Source organism: Lycium barbarum, chromosome 10 (assembly GCF_019175385.1).
Source record: "Lycium barbarum isolate Lr01 chromosome 10, ASM1917538v2, whole genome shotgun sequence".
Lineage (NCBI taxonomy): Eukaryota > Viridiplantae > Streptophyta > Magnoliopsida > Solanales > Solanaceae > Lycium > Lycium barbarum.
The window spans coordinates 2841495-2860351 of NC_083346.1; the positions used below are offsets into that span (position 1 = coordinate 2841495).

At 36.1% G+C, this 18857-nt stretch overlaps 2 protein-coding genes across 3 annotated transcripts; both read right to left on the minus strand.

Moving 5' to 3' along the window:
• Positions 1-299: 299 nt before the first annotated feature.
• LOC132613934 (peptidyl-prolyl cis-trans isomerase PASTICCINO1) lies at positions 300-10425 on the minus strand. 2 transcript variants are annotated; one of them, XM_060328240.1, is made up of 22 exons: positions 10224-10425; positions 9949-10101; positions 9722-9817; positions 9231-9315; positions 9019-9088; positions 8583-8680; positions 8038-8160; positions 7371-7403; positions 7022-7080; positions 6813-6897; positions 6113-6271; positions 4912-4969; positions 4003-4151; positions 3198-3295; positions 2987-3056; positions 2823-2882; positions 2505-2561; positions 1749-1817; positions 1512-1589; positions 1343-1444; positions 990-1061; positions 300-911 (listed from the first exon to the last, which is right to left on the minus strand). In XM_060328240.1, exons 3-22 carry the CDS (start codon positions 9802-9804, stop codon positions 654-656), a joined length of 1866 nt encoding a protein of 621 aa, XP_060184223.1. In that variant the 5' UTR covers positions 9805-9817; positions 9949-10101; positions 10224-10425; the 3' UTR covers positions 300-653. The 2 variants fall into 2 exon arrangements, with proteins under 2 accessions (XP_060184223.1, XP_060184222.1); XM_060328239.1 differs by lacking the exon at positions 9949-10101 and having other exon boundaries at positions 10224-10424.
• Positions 10426-12281: 1856 nt separating this feature from the next.
• On the minus strand, positions 12282-16980 carry LOC132613960 (putative pentatricopeptide repeat-containing protein At1g09680). The gene is made up of 2 exons (XM_060328283.1): positions 14750-16980; positions 12282-13474 (listed from the first exon to the last, which is right to left on the minus strand). Exon 1 carries the CDS (start codon positions 16977-16979, stop codon positions 15003-15005), a length of 1977 nt encoding a protein of 658 aa, XP_060184266.1. The 5' UTR covers position 16980; the 3' UTR covers positions 12282-13474; positions 14750-15002.
• Positions 16981-18857: the final 1877 nt, after the last annotated feature.

Below are 18857 nucleotides of genomic sequence, written 5' to 3' on the forward strand. Positions count from 1 at the left end.
ATTAGGAAAATGGACTTCATAAGAGCACTTAAAAAATGAATGAAGCATCAGTCCATTAGTTAAAAGTTGAACTCTTTCATGCACATACAGACACTTCTTGGCCTTTTGGGCAATTAAGATTACGGTTAAACCTCCCAATGACAGTCTTTCCCTATAACAACATTACACTTTAACGGCCAAGTTTTCTTTAGAATCAATTTTTTATGTTATGTTATACTATATGTTCTCTATAATAGCATTTCCTACGGCAGCAAAAAAATAGTCGAACAGATGCCGCCGTTATAGAGGTTTGACTGTACTTTAGTAAATTAGAAGTTGAAATGATTCAGATTAGTCATTGAGTATCCTCCACAAAGCTATAATTTAGAGATTTCTGTTGCTCTGGGCTAATAGGTAGAAAAGAAAATCCCATTATCAGGATCAATAACTCCATAATATCTACGAACAACTACAGCAACATCATCTATGTTAAAGATAGAAGTTTTCTGTTCTTCTGTTTTCTCATCTTCATCAATTTATTGTGTTGTCACAGTGAACAATCACCTTCTATGTTTCTCTTTTTGGAGAGATTGACTGTAAACCACCTAATGGTTGAGCAGAACCAAAACGATGTTGCGAGATCATTGCAGGATATTTCGTGGTTTTGAATCTCCTCACAATATGGTGCATCTGTTCAGGCCAACAGATGTGAAAAGCTTTCTCAATTGGGACAAAATACCTGAGCGAGGTGGAGGCGCTGTGGTCTGATGAGTTCTCTCTTCATGGTCGTCTAAATTGTCGAGATCATCCTTTTCAAGTTTTTCACCTGTAACCTCGTCATCCCCTCTGTCATTAGTCCCGACTTCAGAGATCTCACCAGGTCTTTTGTCAAACAGTCCCTTAAATTGCCTACGAACCTTCCTCTCAACATCCTGCTCGTCCGAATAATTGGAAATTAGTGTCGGAAAACTTAAATGGATAAAAATTTTATGCATAAAACAACTACTAACCTGTTCCTCCTTTTTCAGTTTCAAAAGAGCTGCCTTCGCACTTGCCTCAGATGACTTGTCGATGCTTATCATCTACAAGCATTGCACGTGAAACTTAGAATAATATTTCAGCACCTACTATTAGTATAAATTTTACTCTATCGTAAAATAAGGCAGGACTCCTGGGTCAGGTTATGACGCGTTGTTTCTCACAAAATGATAGTGGAAGCATGGAAAGACCTAGAGCATTTTAAAGTTTGAGGGACTATCAAATTCAAGGAACAATGCAGACAACATGGCAACTTCCTTGTTTGTAAAATTCCAAATACCCGAGTACTTTTTTCCCTAATAGCCTAAATACAAGAAGAAACTACCTTATTAAAATCAGCTCTTGCTTCTTCAAAATCTCCAGAAGCCATATAGGCCATCCCACGTCGATAGAGAGCTTTCACATGAACGGGATTTGCATCTAACACCTACACAATACCATCAGAAACAAGTCTAACTAGATTCGGAAAAGAAAAAGAAAAGTTCGAGGGACACCTTATTGCACGCCTCAATTGACTTCTTATGCTCTCCCAATTTCAGTAAGCAGGCAGCAACATTGAGATGCAACAAATTCTGTGTAAATTCACAATGGAAAGGAAAAAAAAAAAAGCCTTTAGGATGTCGAAAATTGACAGAAAAGAAATATAACTAATCATTTAGATTGTAATGAAAGCAAAATTTTCCTCTTTTTCTGAAAAAAAATAATATAATCTGTTCTGTAAACAAAATTACCCTGGTGTTTGCAAATTCCTTTCCCTCCTCGTCATCTTGGGGATGAACATGATTAAACTCCCGGAGCACCTGTAAGAAAAATACGAGTTTAAAATTCATCCCTAAAGTTTAGAATTCCTCATCGGTCCAAATAGAGACGCCACATAAAATGGAAAATCTAACTTTATGGAACCCTGGTTTCTCATAAATGTGTAGTTTGAAGATTCAATAGCTAGCAACATCTTCAATTTTGAACAGATATTTATAGAAAGCAAATTCCAAGGTTCTTGATTGCTTTGAAATAGAGATCAGAAAGCAATGTAAGAGAGGGGCAATCAATCAAAAGCATTAAACAGGTAAATCTTAAGTACTAAAACTCTGACAACAACAACAACAACATACCCAGTATAGTCCCACAAGTGGGGTCTAAGGAGGGTGGGGTGTACGCAGACCTCACCCCCATTTTTGTGGGATAGAGAGGCTGTTTCAGATAGACCATCGGCAAGTATTAAAACTCTGACGATTATAATTAACAAGAAACAAATAACTTAAGAAACTAACAGTAGACAAAAGTTAAGTCACATTATTAAGACATCCTTTAAGTGACAACAAAATGTAATAGAGCTCCGATCTCAGCTAGTCGGACAGAACAATCAATTTGAGCAGCAATCCCAATTGAAGTTAATCCAAAAGTTGGAGGAAAAAAACATCAGAACTTCCGGTCAAGCAAGAGAGAGAGAGAGAGAGAGAGAGAAGACAAGAGAAGCCAGCACTTGCCTTGTCATATTTTGCTTTGGCAAGTTCAAATTTCCCTTCCTTGAAAAGCCTGTTACCCTGAAAAGGAACATGTTGCAGCGAATAACTTCCCTTAAAATGAATATAGACAGATAACAAGTTAACAGTTGAGACACTAAACCTAGTCCCAAGCATCCATATTAATGATAGGACAAAGCACCTGATTATTAAACGTGTTCGTATACCAATCATACTCCAAGCTATAGACATGTATCTACCGTAGAAAGTCAATAATCATTTAAAAAGTAGCAGACTATCTGTATTGCTCAAAATTTCTGCACATATTCATTTTATACATACCGTGCCTTTGATCTTTTCCACATCATCCATTATTTCTCTGAAACTGAAACCAGTCCAGTCCTGTAATTTGCATGGAGAGCACAAGAATTCAGTCCGGTGAACTAGAAAAATCAAGAAAACGACAATTTTCACCAGTGCAGCAAATTTTTTATTGGTAACTTTACCTTCGGTGTGTTAAAGTCAAGAAGCTCGATCTCCCATTGCACATAAGCACCTTCAGGAACATTAGCTGGCCTGAGACAATGAAAATGAATTGTAAAATGCTACTATTAGTGGAAAGTTCTCATCAGAAAAGAGATGCTTACGATGAACAGATGTCATCCGGGAGCACCAAGAAAAGGCAAAAGTACAAGCCTAAGGTTTCTACCTCCTAACCTTTCAAATTTGTCATAGGCATAATCAGGTGGGCATGTTACAAGAGATACCTCGCCAGGCAACATCAAACGAACGGACATTTCAAACCCTTGAGGAACCTGATGTAGAGAATGGAGAACTCAAAATCATACAAACTGATAGAGTTAAAACCAAAAGAATGTTTAACTACAAAGAATAGTCCTTTAAGTATGTACTGAACAGTTTTTGTGCTTTAAGTTTGCCAAAAGTTAATGCTTTTAATCTTCCATCAAATTGTTACCGAACTCTGTCGGTTAGATTTGACGAACTATGCAAAAAAAAGAAAAAAAGGAAATTAGCGGGAACTCACATTTAGAGGTACAACTTTTGTAGTTTCTGCTGTTTTTGATTAATTTCTCGAGTCTGGTGCAACTTTTTGAGGTATAATTTCTGCTACTTTTGTATCTTTTTAGTGTCTAGTGCAGTTTTTTGTGTTGCATATTTTAGGATTTGATGGGACTTTCTTGGTATTTATGCTTAAATATTTTTTCCCACTATTTCCATCAAATCTATCAGACAGACTTTGGTAAATATTTGACGGAGACTAGAAGTGTTAGCTTTTGACAAATTTAAAGGACCAAAACTATTAAGTGCATACTTAAAGGATTATTTTGAACCAACTCTCAAATATAAGGGACAATTTTTGTCATTTTCTCTCCGTATAAGCAAGCTATATTTACAATGGTGAAATAAAAGTTAAACAAAAACAAGGAATAGAGCACTTTATGAAGTCAAGTGATTAAACAAAAACAAGGAATAGAACACTTTATGAAGTCAAGTGACCTACAAGTCCTTCTCCAGAGCTGAACTCTAAAGGCTGACCATCGTTGTCGATTTTTGTATCATAGAACACCGTCTTTTCTTCATTAAGAAGAAAACCTTTGTAGTGTACGCGCAGTAGACTGTCTTGCAGAGGGCAATCCATAGGAAATTCACCTGATCATTTCATAGAAGTGAGAAAGCTTTTCAGTTAATATTAACCTTATTGTAGATAAGCTTCAACTATATGACTAAAAACACAAAAAGAACAAACAAAATATAGGTTTACGCAGCATTGAAATGACAAGAACATCTAACACCTCCATCCAATAGGTAATATCTTAAATACAAGCGAGAAGAAAGCTTATCAAGCAGGTGCAATAAAATATACCAAACTGTCGCCTTCATACAGAAACCAAGCAAAACAGTTATCATTTCTAGTCAAGAATGCAGCTAATACTATAACATAGTCCAATATAAAAATGGCCTTGGTGCCTAATTAAGAACATTACCATTATTATTGGTCTAAGAGATTCAACAAATTTGTGGTTATGCCAAACTCAATTGTATTTACCCCAAAGGGAGCAAATAACCAAACCAGATTAAGTAAAATAAATGGGTTATAGCTTCTTAAAATAGTGGAGGATGACAATCATAAATACTGTAGTTTAATAGTTGAGAACAATAACCAAGAATTCATGAAAAAAGAGGTTAACTTAGGGAAGTAAATCCTGTGTGAACGCGGGAACATGATGAATCACCATATGAAAAACAAATACAGCGCATTGTAGGACCCAGATAAACTATTTGATTCCGATAAAAGTAGTATTAGAAAACCAAAGTAGAACTGAATTGTCTTTATTCCATTAAGATATGAGAGGTGCCGAAGAGGTATATAAGCTCAAAATTATGCTTGGAACTTAAGTCTCAACAGTACCTCTTCCATCACGTATTCGACGTTTTATGAGGCGTCCATCTCCAAGCACGTCCCGCACCTGCGTCAACAATATCCTCATTTAGATTCTTCATGGCCAAGAACTGTGAAAGATAAATCGAGCAGACAACTTCTTTGCTCTTCCATAAATTGTAAATTGTACTGAAATTAAAAGTCGGTTCCCAAAATAATAAGCAAATGAATAGAAAACGCCCTTGAAGTTTCTTCTGACATTCTCATATCTCAAAATGACAATCATTCGATCAGTCATGCTTCATCCAATTAGTTCGGGGACCATATGAATTTGTATATTCATTCCCGCTTAATTCCGACGCATTTCATTCCATTCCTAAATAATTTGTCTTACTCGGAAAATTAGGAGTTCTCTAATACTAGAGGTCCCGTAAATCCCTCACTTATCCCCTAGCGATAAATAAGTTTCAAACTAGACTAAAAAGACTCCTCACAAACATCGACCTAATGTAAGTGTAACAATAACAACTAATTCTAAAGCCCGACTAGTCGATATCACCTACAATGGATTCCTTTGCTTCTATTGTTCTGTTCTTAGCTATGTGTAAGTCTTCGAGACGACTTCTTTCCATATGGTTCTAGGTCCAATTTATCCTTTTTTAGCATTTTCAGATCATTATTGCTCAATATGACTGATAAAGAAATGGACCTTCGGCCTAACTCAACCCCAAAAACTAACCTTCGGCCTAACTCAACCCCAAAAGATAGCTTTTGGGGTTGAGTTAGGCCCAAGATTCATTTCTTTATCAATGACCCCTATGTATATTTCTCTTATTAACTTTGTCCATTCTAGAAATGATTCACTACCACCAAAGGGGCCCAAAAATCTGAAACAAATATGAGAAACCAAATTCACACCTCAGGATATAATATGTGCTTTGAAGAAGCATGTTCCTTTCTTTTGGTCTCAAGCATACTAGTTTAACCTTAGTGAGACACAGAGGCCGTTGCATATATATGTTTATGCTTGTGCGGATCTTCACATTATCCTTATGAATGTGGAATGATAGCACTAGAAATCAAAGATAAAGTCCACATAACACAGCAAAGACCTTGTTTCATCTACGATAATGTGAATCAAAGCTGAAGATTAAGAATACTAAGAAAGAAACATAAAAGAATATGTCCTGCAGAAAGAAGCACTCTCGGAATCAAGATATACAGCATCTACCTGAATAAAATGAACAAGTTCCACCTCAAAATGAACTTCATCAACACCTTCTACCACAGGCATTAAAGTAGATTCTGTATAATATTGGCTTTTAACATAAATGACTGCTTTCTCTCCACGTGGCATGGTCGATATTCCCAGTTCGAGACCTTTGGGTACCTAGAGTTGGTGAAAACAGAACCCAAGATGAGATACATTGCAGTCAAGATAAAAGGAAATTCAAACCCTGGGTTCTTGGAGAGCAAGACAAAGGAGCTTGGTATCCAACTCAATTAAATGAATCTCCGAAACTAGTACTCCCTCCGTCCCAATTTATGTGATGGTGTTTGACTAACACAAAATTTAAGGGGGGGAAAAAAAAAAAAGAAAGACTTTTGAAATTGGTGGGCTAAAACAAGCCATAGAGAAATGTGGTTGCAAATCATTTCATTAGGGGTAAAATGGGAAGTTTAAAGTTAAATTGTTACTAAAAATAGAAAGGTGTCGTTCGTTTTTTGACTGACTAAACAGGAAAGAGTGTCACAGAAATTGGGACGTCGGGAGTAACAGATAAAATTTTCATCTAGGGAAAAAACCGGGGGGGGGGGGGGGGGGGGGGGCTGCAAGGGGATAAGCTTAGTCTATTAAATATTGGAGCAAACACCTGTGATCAAGAAGGTATAGAAAATTTTTCAACAAATTATGGAAATCATTACCGAACCTCAGATTTACCAAATGTGAAGAAATATGGTTCATCCTGAGTCCGTGATAGAATCACTTTGCCATCCCCTGACTTCGCCGAAATCCTGGAATAAATCATAATTCAGATTATACGGATTTGTTGTGACACTTACAGACTCACATATTTACAACTACCAATGCAGCATCCATAGGAGCTAGCAGCCTCAGGAGAAAGAAGGGTTTCTATACCAAGCTTTTACTTCATAAGGTTCCCGAGGTGTTTCCCAGCTTTGTCCTTCTTCGATAACCTGTTTAACATCCCAAAACAATCATTTCACTTATTAGTTATTACATCAAATACACTTAAGTTCAACATGCCATTTTGAAACCACATATGCTATAAAAATTCTCATTCATGTTGTTGTGTTATATGCTTGAAAATTGCAAGCTAACAATCTTTCTTCTTATTACACTGATTACCAAATAAAAACACCAGATAGTGCAAGACATAGATGCACAAACTCGCACACATTTTACTCAAGTGTTCAAATAGGTTACTGAGGGTGTGAGGATAACTGTTAAGCAGCAAGCTTTATACCTTCTTTAGGACTCCCAAATCATCAGTGATCACCTGAGAAAGAAAAAGATAAATCCTTGAGATACATCCTACCATAAATGGAACTACCTAAAAGTTTTCGTTTAAAAGGGAGGAAAATAAAGTAAGAATTCAATGGTCTGAGAGAAAAGCTTTCGCACAACTTCAGGAAATCTAGTACTGATCTGTTAAAGGGAAAAAAATAACAAAATAAACTATAAAGAACTAGAAAATAGGAAAAGAACTAAAATGATAGAAACTTCCTTAAATGATTGCTACTTCTTCTAAGTAGAACATTTCCTTTTGCAATACCACCACTCTTCTAATAGCAATTTGCAACAATCAGATGCAGTAAAAAAGATAGAAGTACCATACTAAAACAACAACTACGCCTCAGTCCCAATCAAGTCGCGGTCGGCTATACGAATCCCTAGCTCCTCATTTAAGCTCATTTTATATCATCATCATACCAAACAAGGGACAAGATAAGTGATATCAGAGGTGCCATAGTCAGGAAAAAGTAGCAGGACATACAGTTCCAACAAAGCAATGAAGGCACTAATTCATATGATTACATGACAGAAAGAACCAAGGGACTAGAGGGAGCAGATTGATCTGTATTGCAACTTTCATTTCATTGGCACTAAAAAGGATGTAGAAGAATTCTTGCCTTCACTTTGGAGAATTCAATCAACTCAATCTCAAAATGAAGCTCAGAATCCTTAGGAAAGTTATCTGGAACAGCAACTGGGCAATCCTTCTCTCCATAGTGCATTTCAGGTTTCATTTTGAACTGAGATTAAATTAGCCAACAAAAAGTGAGCTACAAATCTGATCATTCATTTCATCCATGTAAAGATGTAAGAACAAAGAAAAATCACTTCACAAGCTCATATTAAGGGGCATATATAAAGCAGGTTGAATTAGTAATTGTATTTAACTTTATCGATTTTATCCCTTTTAACAGTATCCAAAAATTGGAGACGTGTCATATTCTGAAGAGGTTACCAAAAAGTAGATTTAACTGCTGGAGACTGTGCTGGTCATGAAACTAATGAGAAAATTACTGGAGAAAATAAAGGACCCTTCACAATTTTGAGATAATGTAGCTGAGAAATATAGAATGCTATGATTTCTTTACTTTTGACAGACTTTAAATAGACAGATTTGCATCGCAATAACTAAATTAAAATTTAGAAGTTCAAAATGATATACCACTGCAACTTCACCCTTCAACATTGTTGGAATCCCCTCCAGCAATCCTAAAATGATCTTGCTTTTCCCCAAAACATGCCTTATTGGGGTACCCTTGCCTGAGTAATAAAAATGTAAGAGAGCAAATATTTCAATGCAATAAGGCAAGATAGGCATACTCCAAATTACAGAGTTCAAGTTCAGTAAATTTAAGAAAGATTTAAACTAAAAGGTAGTGCAATCATTCCATGAAAGAAAGTAAGTTATATGACAAAATCAAAATGTAGGGGTGGAATATATTTAATTCATAAATCATGTCATCATATAGCTATATGTGGACGAAACTATAATTCAGTATTCTGTACCCCGAACAAGAATAGAGAACTAATAGCTTGTCAGTAAAAGTTATTTGCCAGTAAGAACTATAGTTATGAAAGGTTCCACGTATCAATCCTACCTCCAAACTCCGACCGTGTAGATTCAACTGTAACTCCATCCAGCGTTCTAATTGTACAATGATATATTACCTATACAAATTCATCGAAAACAAAATAAGTAACCAATATTTTTTCCCACCTAAAATACATGGAAATCGACGTTTGCATCAATATGAATCATCATCATCATCACAAACACATAATTCAGAAACCTTTAAGTGTAAGAGTGTACCTGATTACCCTCAGCAGGTCTTGATTCACCACCACCAGGTCTCACCACAGCTTTCATCAAACTTCCAGGAACAATCTTTTTTCTTCTGCATACAAGTCATCATTGAACAAAATGTGAATAACAGCTAAAAAACTTCATTAAAACACTTTTTTCCTCATTAGTCCATGAATAAAGTGAACTGGGTCAATTCTTAAGAGAATAAAGATATGACCTTTTGTCATCCTCAGACGAAAAAGGACAGCCCGGCGCACTAAGCTCCCACTATGCACGGGATCCAGGGATGGTCTGGACCACAAGGGTGCGTACAATAGACCCTTGTGGTCCGGCCCTTCCCCGGATCCCACTAGTAGCGGGAGCTTAGCGCACCAGGCTGCCCTTTTTAAGTCTCTTGTTTCATGAAAGAAAGTAATTACCAGCTAAAAAACACACTTCTTTACATAAATTCATAAATAAAATGAACTGATCAATTCTTAATAGAATAAAGATTTGACCTTTTTTCATCCTCAGTCTCTGGTTTCTTCTTTTCTGGTTGGTTAACTTGTTGCTCATGATCATCCTCATTTACTACTGCCATTTTCCTCTAGCTACTGCAAATAGTCATAATTCATAGCAAGAACAAATTCTTATAATCAGAACACTAATTAAGATCAAATAATGAATAAAAAAACATAACCCCACTTAACAAAAACAAACAAAAATCAAGAATTTGAAGGATTACCTTAATGGGGTATGTAAAATTGGAGTAAAAGATTGAAAAAAAAAATATCCAAAAATGTCTGTTTGATTTTCTTGATCACCAACTAATCACTGACAGAGTATCAACATTCCAAAACTTTTGGCTCTAAGTAGTGACAAAATTTAGCTGTAGCAACTAATAATACATACCAAGAACAAATTTTTATAATCAGAACTACAATTAGGAGCAAATAACGAATAAAAAAACATAACTCCACTTGCTTAAAACAGACAAAAATCAAGAATTTGAAGGATTACCTTTATTGGTATGTAAAATTGAAGTAAAATATTGAAGAAATTTATCAAGAATGGTTAGAAATCAAATGGGTACTTGTTATTATGCTGATGGGAGTTGATATTTGATTTTCTTGTTTACCAACTAATCACTGACAGAGTATTAAAATTCCAACATTTGGCTCTTGACTCTTGAGTAGTGACAAAATTTAGCTGAAAATTGCACGATTTGCCCTTCAAATGGACTGGTCTTTTAACTTTTGTCCTTCAAAACCAAACTTATATCATATGGGCACGAATTTTTTAAGAGCGCTGACATAACTTATAACTTGTGTATGAGCCCGTTTGGATTAGCTTATAAGTTGATTATAAGTTGTTTTCAGCTTTTTTGAGTATTTAGCTGGCCAGTTTAAAGTCATTTTGTGCATAAAATAAGCTCAAAAAAATAATTGAGTCCATTTGGCTTAATTTATTTAAAGCAGCTTATAAGCCAAAAAAAATAAGTTAGTCTATCCCAACTTATTTCTTTTTGGCTTATAAACTGTTTTCAGCCCATTCAAACAGGCTCTATATTATTATGCAAATATTTTGAGCGGATTGGCCTTCATTTGGGGTGGTCTTTAAATTTTGTTCCGGTGGTCTTTAAGTTTTGGCCTTGGCTTGAAAAGGTGACTGAAAATATTAAGGTTCTGAATTTGAACCCCCGCTCAAGCATAAAAATAAAAATAATTTGACAAGGCAAGGTTTTAAGAAAAGTCTGTCTTATGCGGCATAGGTTGGCTTAAGGCATAACTAAAGTTATGTCAGATCCGGCATAGGTTGCCTTAAGGTGTAACCAAAAGTTTGCCTTATAAGGCAACTTATGCTAGATTCGGCATAATTTTAGTTATGCCTTAAGACAACCTATGTTGTCTCTGGCAGAGGTTTCCTTAAGGCATAACTAAGCCTAGCATAACTTTAGTTATGCCTTAATGCGCTTATGCCGAATCCGACATAACTTTTCCCAGGCCTTGTCTTGCTAAATTATTTTTTATTTTTATGTCGGAGCCGGGTTTGAACCCAAAACTTCAGAGTCTCTACGCGAAGGGAAAGAATTGAAGACCAATAATTTGAGGGACAAAAATCAAAGACCACCCCGAATGAGGAGCATTCCTGCGAATTGCCCATTATTATGAGTAAGTTATGCGCTTAGGATATAAGTTCGATTTTGAAAGGAAAAAATTAAAAACCAGCCATTTGAAGGATAAAAATTAAAGACCAACACAAAATAGGGACAAAAGCGCAAATGACTCCCTTGAACGAAAGATTGGGCTGGAGCCAGGAATTTAGTGGGCTGCTACAATTTAACCATAAACTGCTGGACCAGAAATTTTACAAATATCTCCCTTTTTTCCCCACTAAATTCTCCTAATTCTAATTTTAGGATAAAAATTTCTCAAACGTCGAATTCTTTTATTTATATTTAAGATTGTAAAGTTTAAAAGGTGTAAGAAAAAAGTATAATTCGATATTTAGAAAATGTATGGATAAGAGAAGATAAATAGTTATCCACAGCTGATGTTAACGTTTGACTGAAAAATTAACCTTAAGAATCAATAAATTAGAGCGAAAATATATATCACTTAACCATAATTAAGTGTTGCAAAATATATATGTTGAATTTATTAATTTGATAAACACTTAATGTGAATAAGCTTTTAGATAAAAGAAGAGTTTGACTTTTCAACAGTAAGAATGCCAAACTAATTCACATAAAAAAGTATTTAATTCACTTACATAAGGTAGTGTTTATTCGCTGACCAATAATTTTTTCTTTTACCGTTAATTTTCTTACTATATTTGCTTTTCTATAAAAGTTTCTGGTAGAAAAAATCTGCCTATTTTTCAATAGATGTTAGATCTGTATTTTGTGCTCTTTTCTTTGAGTTTAGATGAGTGTGACAGCTTTGGACGAAAATTTTCACAAATACATCAAACTTGTTCCCTGCATCATGTAAGGAATATGAACTTGCAAAAATTAGAAAAAACTAGTATCAACTTAGAGATTATAGAATGCTCTAAGTTGATATTACAAAATGACAAACTAGTAAACTAGCATATTATAGAGCCAATCTAATTGCAATAGCTTTTGCTTCCGCGTTTGTAGTAGCATGAATTTCCTTGGCGTATGCATAGACAAGATCACACGATACAACATACCCAGTATAATCCCACCGGGTGGGGTCTAGGGAGATAAGATCACACGATGCATCGCATCTATAAAAGCCATAAGAACTCCTCCCGGAATTCCCTGCACATGCACCATCTGTCTGCACTTCAACCAATTCATTGTAGGAAATGTGAAACAAACTTTCTTGCAGATGGAACAACTGCTCGGATCACATGGATTCCAATGTACTGTGTCCAAGATCAGAACGAGCTTGCCGGCGGACCACTAAGCCTCCCGCTTCGGTACCATCTATTTTTTTACCAGCCGAGCTGCCCTATCAACCCTTTGCGGCGCCCAAGCCCTGGAAAACAAGTGAGTCTTAATAACATACGCGAGAATGCCGAGGTCTTGTCAAAGCCTCTTCAATCATTGAGTCATTGTTCAGCGCTGTCTCTCGCATGCCTCTGTGGTCAGTGGGAGCAGCAAAAGATCAAACCCTGGTTCGAATCACCCTAAATGAAGAGTGGGCGAACAGGATGCAAAACATATCAACAATGTTGAATTCTAAGAAAGAGAGCATGGAGTGCGATATCTGCTTTTGGCTGATAGAAAGCATCTTTCTTTTGTCCCTCCTGACCGAACTCGCATGTTTGTCCTGTTTATTAAGAGAGACAAGGATACTCGGAATATCTTTCTATCTTTTAGATTGAACTTGCATTTTCAACAAAGCTGTTGAACTAGTCGTAGGTCATCTTTGAATGTCACAGCTGAAGCTTACTCGTGTTTTATTTGTAGTTTCCATTGCTCGTGCCAGATTCTCGAGGCTGACTAAAGATGTACTTGCTTCCTCTAGAATGACCGGGAATTGTCTTCCTAAAAAGAAGATTCTTCGCTTGAAAAAAGTATTGTTTTCAATTGGCCCAGCTTCATTTTTAGGGGTTTTATCAACTTTCAGAGTAAAAAAATATTGCCTTTCATCACTATTCACTGGTGTATAAAGACTGCAATCTTGATGGACTGGTTTAAGAATAGCTATCTGTGAAACACCTTTCACAAGTCTCGAGCTCAGCGCAATGACATGCTGAGATTGCAATTCTAAATTCTTCAACAAATGGAAGGTAATACACTGCAAAACGCCAGGAAAGGAAATAAGATAATATAGACAATAAAGACAGCGTAACAGGAAAGGACCAAGTCATAGGATCCCTTGTTTTAAAGAATCCAAACAACGAAAAAAAAAAAATTAATGGAAGGTAATACACTGCAAAACGCCAGGAAAGGAAATAAGATAATACAGGCAATAAAGACAGCGTAACAGGAAAGGACCAAGTCAGAGGATCCCTTGTTTTAAAGAATCCAAACAACGGAAAAAAAAAACTAATGGCAGGGATAGGGCAAAATTGCATTAGATTGTAGCGACCAGGGGCTATACACGCATTCATACAGTTGACAAGTGAGTTGATTAAGCCAAACTAGAAAAGCTTAATAGATTTAGCTGGTCTGCTTACATTCTACCCTCCCCAGACCCCACGTTGTGGGCTTTCACTGGGCTGTTGTTGCATAAATAATGAGACCAACTTGGTTATGCAAAATCAGAAATGACAAATAATACTAACAAAACAAACCAAAATATGTTGCCAAAAGTTCAGACCACTTCCTATATGGCATACGACTTTGGATAGGTAAAGTTTCAATATATTATAAGTACATCATCATATCAATAATCAAACAAGAAAAGAAGACTACGATCAACATGTGTCATATAAGAAGTAAAGAAATTATTATGAATAGGAGTAGAAATAACAGTAGTAACTCAACCACTTCAACTCTAGGGACTTAGGGCTCGTTTGGTATGATGGATAAGTAAAAATAGTCCTGGGATAAAAATTAGTGCCGCCTTATCCCACGTTTGGTTGGAAAAAAAACTCGGGATAACTAATCCCGGGATTAGTTATCCCGGGATTATAGGGTTTTTTGTCCCACCTTGAGGGTGGAATAACTAATCCCGGGATTCGTTATCCCGGAATAAGTTGTTTCCAACCAAACAAGCCCTTACTGAATTAGACACATTTGGCCCATAAGATAGTTCATGCACTAAATTCTGATTTATTTTTTCTTTTACTTTGCTATGCTAAAATAATATTCCTCTATCAATCAAGTGGCTCGTAAGTGCTTTTTGGTATACTTCTCGAATGCAGACGTGTTTTTGTGCCGAAACATTAATTGATACTTTGTAGACAAATACTTATATGCACACAAGGGTACCTATAGACTATTGGCTTTGTCTCTTTTGGTATTATAAACAAAGAATGGATATAAGTATAACGACAAGAAGTAGACCAACAAGAACAAATGAAGGAACTTTACTCTTTTTCAATTTTGTGAAGTAACGAAAATTCACCTGGCAACTACGGGGCATCAGAAGCCATCAAAACCTAACATTGTCTTCATCAATTTATTCAAAATTGCATTAGTTGGCATGATGGTAACTCCAATGTACGGGCTTCAAGTGATCCATTGACACATTCACATAACACCAAGAAGTTCCATGGATCACCATGAGACTCATTTCCCAAGGAGAGCAAGGGGAGCCCGCACAGTTTCATTGAGACCAATAACAAACGATCTGGCAAATTAATTACGTAATTTGATGATTACATGAATGACTTCTTGGGCTGACGTTTTGAGCTCCTACTTAAGCTACCAACTAGTGAAGTATAAGTAGCATAGTCATGAACAAGCCCCATTTCACCACGAAGCTTATCATAATCATCAGGATTCCCATACTTGCAATGCCCATCCAAAAGGATATTATAGGTAATATCATCTGGACTCAAACCTAGATTAAGCATGGCTTGTAATAGCATTTCGGCATTTCTCATCTGTCCTTGTCTACATAAACCATTCAAAAGCACATTGTAAGTTATAACATTAGGCGAATGTCCATTACTTTGCATCTGCCGTAGCAACTTAAAACCCATCTTAATATCTCCCTTCTTACAGAAAACATCGATAACCATAGTATAAATAGGGTCATCAGGCTTCAAACCAGCATTAAGCATTTCGGTTAAAGTCCTCTCAGCATCAACTATTCGACCTTGCCGACACAAACCTGTAATGAGAGCTGTATACGCCACATCATCGAGTTCAATATCGTTATCAACCATCACTTTCTTGATCTCAAATGCTCCATCCAAATCTCCCTCCTTACAACATCCATCAATAACGGTTGTGTACGTGAACTTATCAGGCTTCAAACCCTTTTCAATCATCACGTGAACGAGCTTCTTTGCTTCCCCTAAATCTCCGCTCTTACAAAGCCCGTTAACAAGTGTGTTATATGTGATTAAATCGGGTCCCACCCTCCGCTTCAGCATTTGTCGATAAGCATCCATGGCCAAACCGACGCTACCATCCTTGCAATGCCCATTAATCAAAGTCGTGAAGATAACAACATTAGGAACCAAACCTTTTATACACATCTCATTAAACAACTCATTCGCATCGCTCATCCAACACTTCTTGCAAAGCCCGTTGATTAGAGCACTATAAGTATAAACATCAGGCGAAATTCCTCTTTCCTCCATTTCTCTTTTCAACCTATACCCTGCATCCATATCACCTAATCTACAATAACCATTTATCAAAGTATTGAAACTAACAACACTAGGTCTCAAATTTCTCTTCCACATCTCCGTAAAAACCGACCGGGCTTCCATCATTTTACCTTCTTTACACAATTTACTCATCAAAACATTAAAGAAATGCACATTTGGTGGATACCGACATTCCAAAATCTCCTTATAAAAATCAAAAGCTACCATTGGTGAATTAAGCTTCATTAAATATTCAAGAACCTTAGTACAACCTTGAAATGGGAACTTAATTTTATGCTTTTGTATAAGCCTAAAACACTGTATAGCATCAGAAACAAACCCCAAATCCAAATAAACATCAATAAGTCCATTAAGAACATTAACAAAAGATGTCAAGTTGTTACCTTTAGCTTTCAAGATTGCTTGAAAAACAGTAAAGGCTGAGTCTTTACCTTTTCTTGAAACAATAGTATGGATAAAAGATTGACCTTGTGTGTACATTTCGTGGGTATAAAGAAAAAGGACCATAGTGCAATAAGTGTGAAGTGTGTGGCAATATTTTGAATTGTGAGAAGTTGAAAGCCATGTGAAGAAAGAGAGAAGAGAAGAAGGGGTTAAAGAATGAGGATTAAGGTTAATGAGGTTGATTATGTGTTGGGGTTTAAGAGATGGGAGAAGGGTTTTGAGGGAATTTTGAAGGGGTTTAGTGTGAGAGTTTTTTATGGCTTGTGAAAGGTTATTGAGTATTGGGTCTGATGAATCTTGATGTTGGTGGGGTGGGGGTGGGGTGAACCATGGTGGGGTGGTGGTGGAGAGTTGGTGTAAGGGAGGAGAAAGAGTTTTTTTTAGTGGTTTTCTTGATATGGTCATTGTGAACATGTATGAATTGTTCGTTTGAGGACCATCAACGGAGTAAGGAGAAATTTGGAGAAAAAGAAGAAAGAAGACGAGGGAGAAAATGACAAATATGGTTCCTTGTGTTTGAGGGTTCATTAAAAATTGGCACTTGAGTATGCACCTAACAATTTTGGTCATTTAAGTTTGTCAAAAATTTAAGCTTATAATCTCCACAATCAAACGTTGGTAGGTTAGATTTGAAAAGAACTACTGTATAAGAAGAGAAAGAATGGATGGTTAAAAATTCGCCTGAACTGTCACTTTTTTGTGAGTTTCGTACTGCAACTATCAGTTGTTTCCTTTTTCAATCTGAACTCTCAACTAGGTGTGTTCTAATACATAAATAATTCAGGTGATAGTTTGGTTATGAAACTCGGGAAAAAATGATAATTCAGATGTATTTTTGACCATTATTTTAAAACAAAAATTAACGGAACTCATAGTTCGAGGCATATTTGTTTGTAGTTTATGTTATTTTTAATATGTATATAATCTAATGCAGTTTTTTTAGGAGTAGTTTCTGCTAAATTTTTTTATATCTTTTTTGTATCTAGTGTAATTTTTTGTGTGGCATATTTTAGAATTCAATGTGACTTTCTTGGTGTGTACAGTTAAATCTTTTTTTCATTATTTTCATCAAATCTAATAGACAGATTCATTGAATAGTTGACGAAGAACGTTAACTTCTGGCATAAAGAACCAAAAATTGTTAAGTGAGCTAAACAATAGTGATATTCGTTCAAACAATGAGCTAAAAAATTTGTCCGTTCAAACAATAGTGATATTCGTTCCATGACTAGCTCGATTAATTCAAATACTCATTATGCATAGTTTTAGTCCTTTTAAAGGGGAATTATTTTTTACTAGAATCGAGCACAAACTCTCTAATTAAGAGTAGAAGGTTCTTATCCATTCTACTATATCTTTTAATTAATTAAACTGTATTTTTAAGCGATGTGATATTGAAATCTTTCAAGAAAGACAGCTGTTTTCAATGGATTCTCACAATTTTCTACAAACAAGAATTATGATGTTTTTTATAGCATCCCCTATTTTGTTGAAAGATACCAAAATCTCACCAAGACAATTATTTATGAAATAAATCTAAAATCAACCCTTCAATGGATTAACAAGTTTACAAAGGTTGTTGAGTTATCCATCTTTTAAACATATGAAAGCCCTCTTCACGTTTATACTCAGGAGCTGTATGTCCTCCTCCCTATAATTAAAATAGAAAATAAAATAAAAAGGTCAAGTCCTGCATGCGTCTACAAGTCTGCTAACTCAAAACAATCAAGGAAACATAACGGAAGGTGGAAGAAGTTAAAAGACAAGCTAGCAATAGTTTTTCACCATCATCATCACCACCACCATCACCATCAAGGTAAGGATGATAAAGGTGAGGAGAGAAAAACAACTTTGTCGAGGCAGAGAGGAAAAAGGTTTCATGGCCCCTATTCTACAATCAAGGATGAAACATTTGGAGAAAAGGCTTTGGAGAAGTTTGGGAAGTCAGCCATCGACAAATGCTGGAAAAAAGCAGAAGGGGGACCAGATTTCACACCCTCGCACAGGGGCTGATGCAACGTATCCAGCATTCAAAGAAGTCGAAACATAGCAGCAGTAGACCAGTAGACAAAGAACCACATAGCAATAAGGAGATGTTGAACAAATTTCATTGGCGGCAACTACTAAGGCATCACAGAGGTATGAATAAATCATCTACCATGATAGGATCTGGCAATAAGAAAGGCCATTTAAAAGCTCCCAAAATGAAGTGAGGCACCTGAATTTGCCACTTTGTTCACTTATGAATAAGAGTACAAGTTATTGACCTCACCGACAGGGGATGCTGGAGATTCAAAGTGCCGATTACTGCAGGCTGTTTTTGCCTCCTCTCTTTCTCAAAAGCAGTAAAGCAGCAAAAACATCTCAGATCCATATAATCAAAATCACATAAATGCATGTAATTATATGAACGCACAGGGTACACTCCACTGGTAAATGAGTCTAATT